General features: G+C 42.0%; 1 protein-coding gene across 1 annotated transcript in view; it reads left to right on the forward strand.

Annotated features, from left to right (window-relative positions):
- The window catches only part of RGS12 (regulator of G protein signaling 12), a 331,188-nt gene that overhangs the window by 202,562 nt on the left and 115,315 nt on the right, over positions 1 to 13,311 (forward strand). The window contains exons 7-8 of the mRNA XM_030191139.1: positions 2,889 to 3,032; positions 6,011 to 6,190. Of these exons, the coding sequence (XP_030046999.1) occupies positions 2,889 to 3,032; positions 6,011 to 6,190 (324 nt within the window). The remainder of the gene's footprint in view (positions 1 to 2,888; positions 3,033 to 6,010; positions 6,191 to 13,311) is intronic.

Here is a 13,311-nt window from a genome sequence, read left to right on the forward strand (position 1 = left end):
TATTGAAACTATCAGGAGATATCGTCTCTAAACCTGCATTAAGTCTTCTACAGGTGACACCGCACACAGCAGTTTGTCTCTTTTTAAAGGGCAGATAGTAGATTTGTTTATCAAAGGCAAGAAATAACTAGATAGTTTCAGTTCTTTCTGCAAGATTTATCTAGTTTTCCATCTCTTCCCTTCTATTTCTCCCTCTCTCTTCCCTTCCTCTTCCTATCCCCTCCCTCATTTGTTCAGCATCTTCTCTCCGCTCTTCTTTTCCTCTCCTCTTCATTTTCATCTCCTCCCTCTTCCTTCCTTTTCCTTTCCCTTTCCCTCATCTATATGCAGCATTTCCTCCCTTTCTCCTCTTCTTTTCCATTCCCTTCTATCCAGCAATGCCCTCTGTGTCTCTTTCCCTATGCTTTTTCCCAGTCCAACATTTCTTTGCCGTGTCTCTGTTTCTGTTCCTCCCCACGCCTAGTTTCTCTCCACACACTCCCTTCTTCCTGCATATCTCCCTCTCTCTCTACTGACACTCTTCTCACCCCCCCCCCCCCCCAGTCTGGCATCTCTCCCCTTCTCCTTAGGTCCGGTATCTCTCCCCATCTATTTTCTATCCCTTCCCCACAATCTGATCTCTCCACCCTCCCACCTTGTGAGTCTGGCAGCTCACCTATCATGCCCTTCCCACCTGCAGTTCTACAAACTTGTCTCCACTGGCAGTGATAAAACCAGTCTGCCTCCAGCTGACCCTGGAACTATCCTTCTGCTGCATCCTGCCCTTTCATTGTCTGTGAAAACCGCATCTATGTAGGTCAGAGGGGAGGGAGGGAGAGGGAGAGGGTGGTAGGGATTGCTTCCAGAATTGCAAGGGGGAAGGGGTTGGTGAGAGAGAGAGGGAGAGAGTGGAAGGGTGGGGGGAGAGAAAAGGGAGGGATGCTAAACCTATGCATTGTTCTTCCATGCAAGGCCTGCAGTACGCATCCAGCCAAAAAAACCCCAAAACAGAATAATGTTGGGGACTGCCACTGAGGTCCCCTACGGCTGCTGTTGGCCTGTGGTCTTGCAGTGCCACAAGGTAATAAGGTATGGGGTACAGAGAACCACCAGGTAGTAGCAGACAAGGCCTTTATATAAAAGATTGGGAAAGTATCAGCTGTACTGTAAAAGTATGAAGACTTCACACATCATATGATAAGAATAAAAAGATTGAAGCATGGTATTTTTCTGTTCGTCGTCTCCTTTCTTTGATTTGTGCCTTTTTCCTTGATGTTGATAGCTGTGAGTAAGTTATCACCTGCCTTTTATCCTGTCCCTGAAGCAATAACTTTTGTTCTTGTACAGTTTCTAAATGGAGCCGAGTTGCACTATTTTTCTAGGAATGAAAGTGAAACTATTCCCATCAGTGGGTTAGCATCAGGCAGAGTCCTTTAATCTTGAATGTATTTACTGTGTTTACTCCACCTTCACCTGACATGCAATTTTGTTATCCTTAACAAATATAAGATAAAGGTACTCCCCTGAATGGCATGGGAGCCATCAGTTATGTGATAGTGTCTTCACAGACTATTAGTGGGGTGGTTTTGCCATTTCCTTCCCAAGTCATCTTTACTCTGGGTACTCATTTACTGACCAAAAGTTGATGGGTGACTGAGTTGGCCGGAGACCGGCTACTTGACAGAAATCCTAGGTCATGGGCACAGTAGCAAGTGACCTAATTGTACAACGGAGCCTCTTATCCAAGTAATAGGTGCTCTGGTAAAGGTCTTTAGTGACACCTCTTTTCCAGTTAGAGATGGGTTTAAACTGTGATAGCAATGCAAAGCCTCATCAATTATCCTGAATAGTTTCTGTGAGTTTTAATGGATCATAATCCAAGATTGGATTAAAATGAGATGATAAAAACTGGGTTATAAATAATCTCATGAAGCTGCATTTTTAAAAGGGTCAGTTACTAATGAGTAGCGCAGGGCCTATTGTGGCACATTAGCTATTAGTAAATGACCCCTTTAGTGAGTCTGGGGGCAATTCTATAACTGGGTACCACTATCTGGGTGTGCTGGTGATGCATGCTGAGCGCTAATTCTATAACAGTATCTGTGTGCCCAGACGCTCTTACAGAATACTAGCATAAGTCGGCATTGGCGCACTGAAATGTAAGCATGAACAGTTAAAACATGTCTATGGTAGACGTAATTGTTGGCACCTAAATGCAGCATTATAGCATTAAACTTACAGTATAATATGTTACCCATGTAACTGAGAGACCTACCTGTGCTCCACCCACACATATGCCCCCTCCCACTTACGCACTATTCGACTTGTGTGCATAAGTTATAGAATAGCGCCTAGCACTTACACGTGTAGGTGCACATTATGCACAAGTGCTAATATTTTATCATGTACATACGCACTTAGGGGGAGATTCTATATATGGTGCCTGGAAAATACACACAGAACTCATTCTCGCCAAACGTATTCTGTAAGATTTAGGCGCGGTATATAGAATACACTTAGTTGATATCCTAGTGCCTAAAACTATGCACATCCATTTACACCAACAAAAACTTGGTGTAAATCTCTATCCATAGCCATGCCCCTTTTGAACTGTGTGCTTTAGAATTTAGGCGCAGTTCATTACAGAATACGCTTACCGAGTTGTGCGCGTAAATTCTGATTATTGCCAATTAGTGCTCCTTATTGCTTGCCAAGTGCTGTTAAAAACGCTGATTGGCTTGTTAAGCCAATTAAGTTACACACGTTGCTATGGAATCCATGTAGATGTTGGTGTGGATCTCTAGGTACATATATAGAATCCGGGGGTTAATGGCTATCGGGGGGGGGGGGGGGGGGGGTTATATCTTTTGAATACAACATAAAGCATTCTTAGATTTTCTGTTTGGTAGCTTTCTTACAGAGCCCGTGAGATCTTTAATAAGTTTCTGTGCAGCAAGGCCACGATGCCAATAAACATTGATAGCCAGGCGCAGCTAGCTGATGATATTCTGAATGCGCCACACCCAGAGATCTTCAAGGAACAGCAGCTTCAGGTAGTTTTCTAAACATTATACTGGTTTTCTTCTCTATTCATTTGCTTATCAGAGTACTGTCAAGATATAAGCAGACAGTATTTCATATGTCTGTAACTTCTACTAACATTCTGGTGTTTAGTATTAAAAATAGATTGGTTAAAACCTGCTGCTTTAGAGCATCACATTAACAGTGCTAGATGGAAGTCTACTAGGTTGAAATAGTCACCATAGATATATTGGATAATTCTATATATCACAACTAAAAATTCGGCACTGAAAGGAAATTTGCCTAAGCTCATTCTATAAAGTATGCCTTAATTTAGACGTACTTTTATAGAGTAAGCCTAGATTTCCACGCGGTATATAGAATACGGCAGGTGGCCATGACAGTGTCTGATTCTAGGCGCAGCCATTTATGCCAAGTAAAACTTGGTATAAATACTGGCACCTAAGTCAGGAGCAGAGCAGGTGTATTCTATAACCCTGTGAATAGTTTTCTAGAACCAGTCTACAGGATCCAATATGGAACAGAAGAAAGAAGCAGACTGTATGAAGAAAAACAGTTCCTTTATTGGTGTTTCAAAGCTCTCAGGGTTTACAATCCAATGCCCAACATTGCCATGTTTCACCAACAGTACAGGCTGCGTCAGGGGCAACTAAACCTGTAACACTGAGCTTAAAAACACATCAACAAAGAGTTCAAATACATGTCTATGAACAAAAACATATACTTGGTGTGAAGAACAAGTCTAAATAAATAATTAAGATCTCTCTATAAAAAGCAACACCAACGTTCTATGAAGCCTCCAGCCGGAAGTGTGAAGGGGGCGAGATATCCGGTTTCCCTATGAGTGTCTGCCCCGCCCTCTCTGTAACACAGTCAGTGAAGGAAAACAGCAGAGCACGAAATCAAATCGCTGGCTCTGTAACAGTGAAGGACTCTGAGGGGGGAGGGGAGAGAGGCCAGAGGGCAGGGACACACACACTCCCACATGCACACAGAAGAAAACATTGCTAGCCCCCGTTTCATTTGCATCAGAAACGGGGCTTTTTTACTAGTAACAAATAATTTAAACATCAGATAAATGAATATATAAAATAAGAACTACTTCAAGTACCATAAAACTTACACAATAAGAAGTTTGGTGTGATGTAACCAGTAAAACAGATGAGGATGGCTTACCCAGTTGGTGTGAAACGACAAACTTCAACAGTTCTGATTACCACTGAAAAACAAAGTAAAATGTAATTAATTGAACTGGAATCACTTGAACCAAGTGATCATATAATTAAAAAATAGTGGTGCCTCTACAACCAGCTGCTCCCACAGAGCAAATCTGAAAGAAATAAAAATGAATCTGTGAGCTTACATATGCCTCTGTCTGGATCCATTTGATACCATGAAAACAAACTTTCTGTGACAGCCTACCTTAAGTGTTGCAGTCAAGGGCGGCCCAGGGCAAGATGTCACCTGAGGCAGGGCTGAGATGCTGCCCCCTTACTCTCGGGACCAAGGTCTGGTGTCGCTCCCTTCCTTCCTCCACCCCCTTCCTCGCGTTTACCTTCTTTTTCCATTTTCCAAAAGCCAGCGGCAGTAGTGATTCCCGTACACTGCCTTCCGCCGGTACCCTCTCTTCTCTATTGTGGCTGCCTCTGAGGAAACAGGAAGTTACATCAGAGAGGGGGACGTAGTAAAGAGACGAGGCGGGTACTGGTGGCAGGCAATATAAAAAAAAAATAGAAAAGCCATTGGGATAAAAAATGGTTAAAAACCTGAAACAAAGTATGAAAAAAAGGTCCTGTGATGGTTGCCATTCCATGACCACCAAAATAATTATATCTAAAAACATCTCAAAAACACTTAAACGCTTTAAAAACATGGTGGAACACATTGAGACTGGTTCTTTGTGTTCCAATGATGTCACTGTACTCCAACCATGGAAGAAGCCTCAGCGACCTAAAACTTTCATAAAAAGTATTTAGAACATCATAAAAAGTTCTTAAAACAAATGAGAACATGTTAAAACATCTGATAAGTATCTAAACTAATATATATATACATAATTTGTAAAATAACAAATGTTAAAATCCTGATGAAGATTCTGAGTAAACCATCCTCTGAACATAGCTAAAATCTCCTATTAAGACCAAACAATAAGGTTCTAAAACAAACAAAATCCATAGAAGTGAAAACATATGTGTAAAACACTCATGCACTGTTAAAAACAGTTAAAACAAGCAAAATCATATCGAACAACAGCAAAAGTCACATAAAAAAGGGAATCGGAATAACAAAAAGACCATACATCATCAAAAAACAGCAGTGCAGCATCATCACAGAAAGACTGAAAAATCTATATCTTGATTCAGTCCAAATGGAGAAACAGTATTAAAATCATGGATGAACTGCTGCTCAGTTTGTAAAAGTAGTTTATCCAGGTCCCCTCCTCTCCATGAGGGGCGTGGCATACTTAATACAAAAAAAATTGAAAGTCCTCAAACCTATGGTGTTTCTGTAATGAATGTTATACCAGTGGCTACTGAACAGCAGATCTTTTCAGGGCACTTTTATGTTCAAGAATGTGTTTATTCAAAGGACATATAGTTTTGCCTATGTATAATAGTTGACACAGACATACAGCAGCATAAACCACTCCAGCACTTTTGCAATTAGTGAACCTCAAAAGATGATGGTTGATTCCTGTAGTGGGATGGGTAAACACTTTAATGTTTATATTAACACCACAAACTGAACAATTACTACATTTGTGATATCTTACCGGTCTCTGAGTAAGCTGTAGGGAGGACTGAGTGAACAAGTATATCTTTTAGACGTGCACTGTGTAGATAGCCAGAAAACCTGACTTGTTTGGAAACCACTGACTTAGAGATCTGGGTTTATGCATGTTCAATTTCAATTGATGTCTTGCATTTGCTGTGTTAAAGTTTGATAGCTGCCTGACTAATTAACTTGTAGCTACCGCATTTGTTTTCAGATTTTTAACTTGATGAAATTTGATAGCTACACACGTTTCTTGAAGTCTCATCTCTACCAAGAATGTATGCTGGCAGAAGTTGAAGGACGGCCTCTTCCTGATCCTCAGCAGGTTCCCAGCAGCCCTGTTTCTAAGCACAGTGCAAGCTCAGATCGTTCAAATATTTCTACACCAAAAAAGGTATAGCCAACATATATACTGTTATTGGTTTTCTGAAATCCATAAAGCATGCTATATGGTTAAAAGTAATATCAGAATACTGAAAATTAGGCCTCCTTGTGGTACCTCTAAAGTTTAGAATTCCCGTTGAAATACTGTGTTATTTTGTTTACCTCTGCCAGTAGCATGAATAGATATTAAAATGTAGTATGTCAGGAAACTTCTCACAAACCTGATTGCCAGTTCACATTGCTAGTCAGCATATTTTGGTCCCTGGATGTTATCTGTGATTAATGACACACTTAAGTGTACATCAGATAGCTTTGATTCACTTCCCAAGTACTAAAGGCCCCTTGGACTTTGGCCTTGAACCTCTCATGGTTGGGGCATATGTGGAAATACTTTAATGTGTATCATGATTTATACTGTTGTGTGTGAATAGGATTAACAGATGGTGCAAGTCATCGGAGAAGTGCTGATCAAATCCAAATTCTCAGGCTTAGCACACTTGTAGCAGTGTTTTTCACTCGCCTTCACTCCATCCTTCGTACTGTCAGCATGAAAGAACAAATACAGAATTGTTCAGAATGTAGATATTAAATTAAGACCTTTTGGCTTATTATTCTTAAGTCTTCACAACCCTTGACTCAGGACTTAGTTTTAGCCCTTTTTGCAGCAATAACTACTCCTGGTGGAATTCTGCGCAGAAAAAATTCTGAAACTTTTTTTTTTTGTCACAATAACTCAATATAACCACTGTCCTTCAGCTATAATTAATTCAAATGCAATAGCAAAAAAAAAGTGTTATTTCTCAAATATGCAGGATTTTTAAGGATTTGGGGCAGAATTCCCCTAAGAATAGCCATCATACACATAACTGTAGGTCCTGCTTTTTGGGGCTCTTATTTTATCAATCTATAGATCCTGAGGAAAGCTTGGAGATGCTAATTCATACAGTAACAATGGCAGTACTTTCACGAATTAAGTGGGTGGTGGCAGTTCAGATCTTCTCACAGACTCCATGAATTGATGAATGAAAAATCAGAAGCCCTATACATATATCCTCTGGCCGCCCCAACACACACACGCTCCCTCTTCATGGTCAACTTGTGCTCTCACTAGTTTTTTTCCCATTTGGGTTGCCAAGACAGGCAGTCACCCCTAGAAGTCAGCCTCCAGGACCCCTCACCAGTCACACAGCCAGAAGCTAATCTGCTGACCCAAAGCCAGTCATCCAGCCTCACCGTTCCTTCCTCAAATAGCCTACCTGCTCTCCTACTCAAGAGTCAGTGAGTCTGGCTTCCTTTCCCCACCATTTAACAAGCAGGTAGCCAGTGTGATGAAAGGCCCTCTGCCTAAAGAAGCAGACAGTTCCTAGCCAAAGCAACCAACTGCCAGGATCAGAGTATAAAAATCTTAGGGCCCCTCACCAATTCATTGGCTTTCCTCTCACTGCAGCATGTTTTTTAGTGCACCGAGTGGCTCTTACTGTGTTACATCCTCGTGGTGCTTGTATTCTCCAGCTGAGCTCTCCTTTCATTCTCACAAGAATAGAGAGAGACTGCAAGACTGAAAAAACCAAAGGGCCGATGATCAAAACTCCGGTGCTATTCTGAATAGCACTATAAAATACTGCTGGAACAATGCAGAAAAACAACGCCCTAATGCTCAAAGCTAATGAGATGCAAATATAGGCGCACTCATAGCTTTGAGCATTAGGGAGTTCATCCGGAGGATTGTGCTTGGCATGTGCGCAGAAGAGTTCAGCGTTATGCTCAGCTTCTGTGTGCTTGTGCCTGGTACAACCCCAACATGAAGCACACACTGGCGTCTGTTTTCTGCAGCCTAAATATAAGTATTTAAAATTTTTGTTTTTCTGGATGCTTATATTTAGATGCAAGTAACAGACGCCAATATGTGCTTTTTTTTTTTTTAAGCGTGGCCACTTTAAATTTAGACGCAAGACAAGAACGCCAATGTGTGCTTCACATTCAGGTCTGCTGTTTCTCACAACCAGCACTCAAGGTCTTGCACGAGCTTCCTTCGGTTTCCAAAAGCAATCAAAACCAGTAGATTTTGCAGAAAGAAGCATGAGAATCATGAGAAATTCTCTTTTCTGCCAACTCCGAGCCATCTGACATTTTTTCAATCACAATACTTTCCATTAACTAATCTTTTCGTTCTTCATGACACATCTAGATTACTGTAACATTGTCTATGTCAGTCTTCCACACACCACATTAAAGAAACTTCAAACTCTCCAGGCTCAGCTATCTGCCTTCTTTGTCATACACCCTGGAATAATCATATCACTTATCTACTGAAAATTCACCATTGGTTAATGATCAAACAACGAATCATAAGGTATCTAAACTAATCTTTGAAACTTTCAGACTGGGTACTCCCGATTATCACTAGGCTCCTTCACTCTTTAAATGATCACCGTGTTGTTCTATCAGGTCCCAAATCTACATAGTATGGCGTCTACTAGATGCATAGCATTCTTCTTTCTATCACTTTTCATTCGGAATGGGCTCCGTCTCTGTATTTGCAGCAACCTTTCATTTAAAAAATTTAAAAGTAAATTAAAGACCTGGTTCTTTGGGTGGGCTTATGGAGGTATGGACTGACTGTGCTCACCAGACGAAGCTTAGATTTCCTTCCCTGTATTGCTACCCATTACCCCTGACCCTCTCCCTCTTATGTATATGGTTCACTTTCCTATCTAAATTATAGTTCCTTTTCCTCTCTTTTTATTTAGCCTTTACACTGCTCTGCTCTGCTTGCCACTTAAAACGGTTTAGCAAGAACAAATCAAACATATAAATGGCGAGTGACCGTACTCACTTGCAAATGCGCAGTAGAGAGAGGGAAACTGCGCAAAGCCGCTGACGTCGCTACCGCTCCCTCCCGAGGTCGCCACCACCGCTCCCCCCCCCCCCCCGAGGTCGCCGCCGCCCCCCTGCACCCGGCCCAAGCACTCTTTTCGGTATTGAACTTACATCGGCGAAACGCAGGCAGCACGCAGATCAGCTGAACTCCCATTGGCCTTCCTTCTCTGCCTGTGTCCCGCCCTCGTGTGACGTAACGTCGGTGAGGGCGGGACACAGGCAGGGAAGAAAGGGCGATGGGAGCTCAGCTGTTCTGCATGCTGCGTTTCGCCGATGTAAGTTCAATAACGAAGAGAGTGCTTGGGCCGGGTGGAGGGGGGGGCGGCGGCGACACACACCGGTAGTGGCGACCTCGGGGGGAGGGGGCCTTGCCAAAACCCCATACTAGCCCGTTTTAACGGGCTCAACGGCTAGTAAACTATAAACTTAGCATTGAGACCAAAAAGATCCCCTTTGAGCTCATCAGATCACAAAACTTAAGGATGACAGCTTGATTTGAGGTAATGTCTTGGTGGTGCCAAACAGTTTCCACTTCACAGTGGTGGTCATGGCAGTGCCCCAGGGAATATTTAAGCAGATTGACATCTACCAATCTGAATCCTTGAATTACTTTATCCAGAAGTTCTTTCAGCTACTGTAGGTTCTACATGTTTAGACCTTTGCTTCAACTTAATTTTATACAACATCAAGGAATCTTCAAATGAGCTGATTGGACTCTGAGGGAGCACTATTTAACTTATCATGAGCCTTGTTAAAGCAATTTTTGAAAACGGATCTAATTTGTATTTTTACTGACAAAGATATGAAGGCAAGGCTTTTTGGTTTCTTAATTACCTTTTGAATATTTTTTTAGTTGCTCTTTCACATTGAAAAGTGTAGGATATGTTTAGGGTTTCTGATTGTAGGAATTTTATCAGTTTTAAATTTAGGTGTTTAATTTTCAAACTATTTAGGTGCTTTGGCTGGGTACTAAAAATTGATGTATATTGATAGTTCTACATTCTGAAATTTAAATTTTAGGTACATTAAGTGGATTTTACATGCCTTTTATGATTAAAACTTGAAATTGGTATACACTTTCTGTATTTCCCTAATCCCCAGCAATCACTTACTTCTTCTCTCTGTATGCCTCCTCAGTTAACCCAGTACACCCTCATTCTCTATGATAATAGCACACACTCCTCGCTTCCCTCCTTAACCACAGCAGACACCATCTTTGCTCAACTGATGGTAGCACACACTCCCTTTCCCCTCTGACTCCTGCACACATTCCCAGCTCCTAGCACATTTTCTTTCCTTCTTTGATAGCAGCATACATTCTCCCCCTTCACTCCATCATTCAGCACACTCTCCTTGATGCCAGCATACCATCACATTTTCTCCCATCGATGGTCTGCAGTGGTCTGGACTGGAAAACCGCATGACCTCTACCACCACGTATTCCTCGTTCAGCTACGTAGCAAACGCTTTAGTCAATGCCTCACCCTTCCTGGGAGCAGCAGGCTAAAAACCAGGTATTCCAGGGTTTGAATCCCCCTGATATTCCTTTTGATTTTGGGGAATATGGGTTGTAAACATCCAGGGATAGGGAAATATATATGTACCTAAATGTAAGCCCCCTTGAGCTACTGCTGAAAAAGAAGGAAGGATGATTTGGGAGGTTTGGACAGCAGAATGTGAAAAATGTACAAGGGTGTGAAGACTCTTAGTTGTTTTTGAGTCTGCCTTTGTTAAGGACATTGGAAATGCAAGTCTCTGTTTGATATGGGCACAAAATACGAGTAGGACTGCCTCAACCTGTCAACAATGAATTAATAATTTTACCTTGTAATGAATCTCATTTTTTATGTATCTTTACACATCCTTGTCTTTGGAGAGAAAGGGTCATAAGAACTCCCGTCTTGCGTTAGACCAAAGTTCCGTCAAGCTCAATATTCTCTCTTCAGCATTAGTACCTGGTAGGATCCCAAAGAGTAGATCGCTTCCATGCTATTGAGTTGTTAATAATGCTTTATGTACTTTTCCTCCAGGAAACACAGCTATACTAACTGCTTTTACAGTGTCTCCAGCAATGAATTCCAGAGATTCATTGTGCTTGGAGTGAAAAAAATACTTTCTGCAGTTTGTTTTAAACGTGTTACTTAGTAACCTCAGAGTATCCTGTAATCTTTGTACTTTTTGAAAGAGTAACCAACCAATTTTGCATTTACCAGTTTCATTCCACTCATGATTTTATAGTTTTATCATATCTCTCTTAAGCTGTCTATAGTAAAGCAGCAAAAGCCCTAAACTGTTTAGTCTTTCTGTATAATGGAGGCATTTCATCCTCTTTTGTTGCTCTTTTTAATACTTTTTCTAGTTCCACTATATTATTTCTTTTGAGGCTGTGCTGACCAGAATTGCACTCCAGATGTGGTCACACACAGAGCGATATAGTGGTACTGTGTTATGATGTTCTCTTTTTTTATTCTCCTTTCCTTTCCTAATAATCCCAACACTCTGCTTCCTTTGTTGACTGATGCTACACACTGAATGAGGTTTCAGCATATTGTCTACAGTGACACCTAGATCCTTTTGCTCAGTGGTGACTCTTAACCTGGAACCTAGCACTGTTTAACTATAGTTGTAATTATTTTTCCCCTGTGCCAGTGTTCTTCCATGCAAGGCCCTTGGGACAATGGCTTCTCCTGCTGCTGTTCTATTTTTGCCACTGGATGAGGCCACAGGCTTCCATTGCAGAACACTGTGGGGTCCTTTTACAAAGGCGTGCTAGCGTTTTTTAACGTGTGCTAAAAATAAGCACATGCTAAGCATTAGAAATGCCCATATCCAGTGCACTCCATTTAAGTGCACGCGAGATAGGCGCTTGCTCAGTTTAACTGCATGCTGTACTTCGGTCCCATTTTTCGCGCCATCAGTTTCTATGGGGACAAACTTCAGGTTAGCGCACCAGTGATAAGTGCAAGATTCGCTTATATGCATGGTTTAAGTCCGCCCCTCTGCATGAAAGTTCCGCATAAGCGCATGCTCGGAGTATGGAATCCAATTGGCACGTGACAAAGGGGCGATAAATTTGAATTTTATCGCATAATTCTCATTGGTTACCTGCCACAGGTGGTAACTAATGAGAGTTAATTTGTTAGAATAAGCGAAAAATAGTTGTTAGAGTGTACAATGGAGTCATCGTCGCACAACTGTAAGACTAACACTGGCTGAACGAATAGAAGCTCTGAAAAAATTAGAAAACAAACAAAGTCAAGCATCTATTGCTAAAGAATACGGGGTCAATCCCAGTCAAATTTAGCTGCTGACAGCACTGATTTCAAGATATGCACCTACACGCAGGCAACGGCTGATGATGAAACAGGTGATGAAATAAGCAGCGAGGCAAATGCTGATGAAATTCAACAACCTCCCATCACTTTTGCAAGAGCGCTGGAGAGTCTCAACACCTTGCAGGACTATCTGGAGGCCACTGGATGTCAGTGCTACGACAGTTTTTACCATCTGGCAGACCTAGTCTATGGAACTCACAGACACAGTAGTGTACAGAGGACTATGACCTATTACTTTAATTAAGCCTAATGTCAGTTAACGGAGACTGTATACTGTACGTATAATATACATGTGTTTATCGGATTTCAAGCTTCTTTGGGTCACTATGGTTAAGGGCACGCTTCGGTTAACTGCATGTATTTCTTTGGTCCCAGACCCTTGCACTTAAGCGGATTGCATTGTATATCTATGGATGTCCCTAGCGTTTAGTGCATGCTAATCATTAGCGCACACTAAAAATGCTTGAGTGCCTTTGTAAAAGACCCTCTGTGTTAGAAGCTGCTGAAGAGACTCAGGCAAGTCTTGCTCCTTCCCTTCTCCCTGCCCCTCTGGATCTGGCATCTCTTCATACCTCCCTCCCTTCAAATCTCACAGTCTTCCAAACTTGCTGGCTTTGCCAGCAGTGATGAAATCAGGCTGCCTCTGCCCAGCCTTGGGGACCTTCCCTCTGTTGCAGCTTCCTATTGCTACGTAGTTAGGATATTGCAGAAGGAAGACCCCCAAGGTCAGCCAAAGGCAGCCAGATTTAATTGCTGCTGGCAAAGACGATGAGTTGGAAGGAGAAGGTAAGGAGAGATGTTTTACCCATGGGGAGGAGGGAATGGAAAGAAGAGAGACAGGTCATGGCCAGACCCGCAGGGGGAGGAGAGAGAGAGAGATGCTGAACCATAGGGGTGGGGGTGATGGAGGAAATGA

Source organism: Microcaecilia unicolor, chromosome 2, assembly GCF_901765095.1.
Source record: "Microcaecilia unicolor chromosome 2, aMicUni1.1, whole genome shotgun sequence".
Lineage (NCBI taxonomy): Eukaryota > Metazoa > Chordata > Amphibia > Gymnophiona > Siphonopidae > Microcaecilia > Microcaecilia unicolor.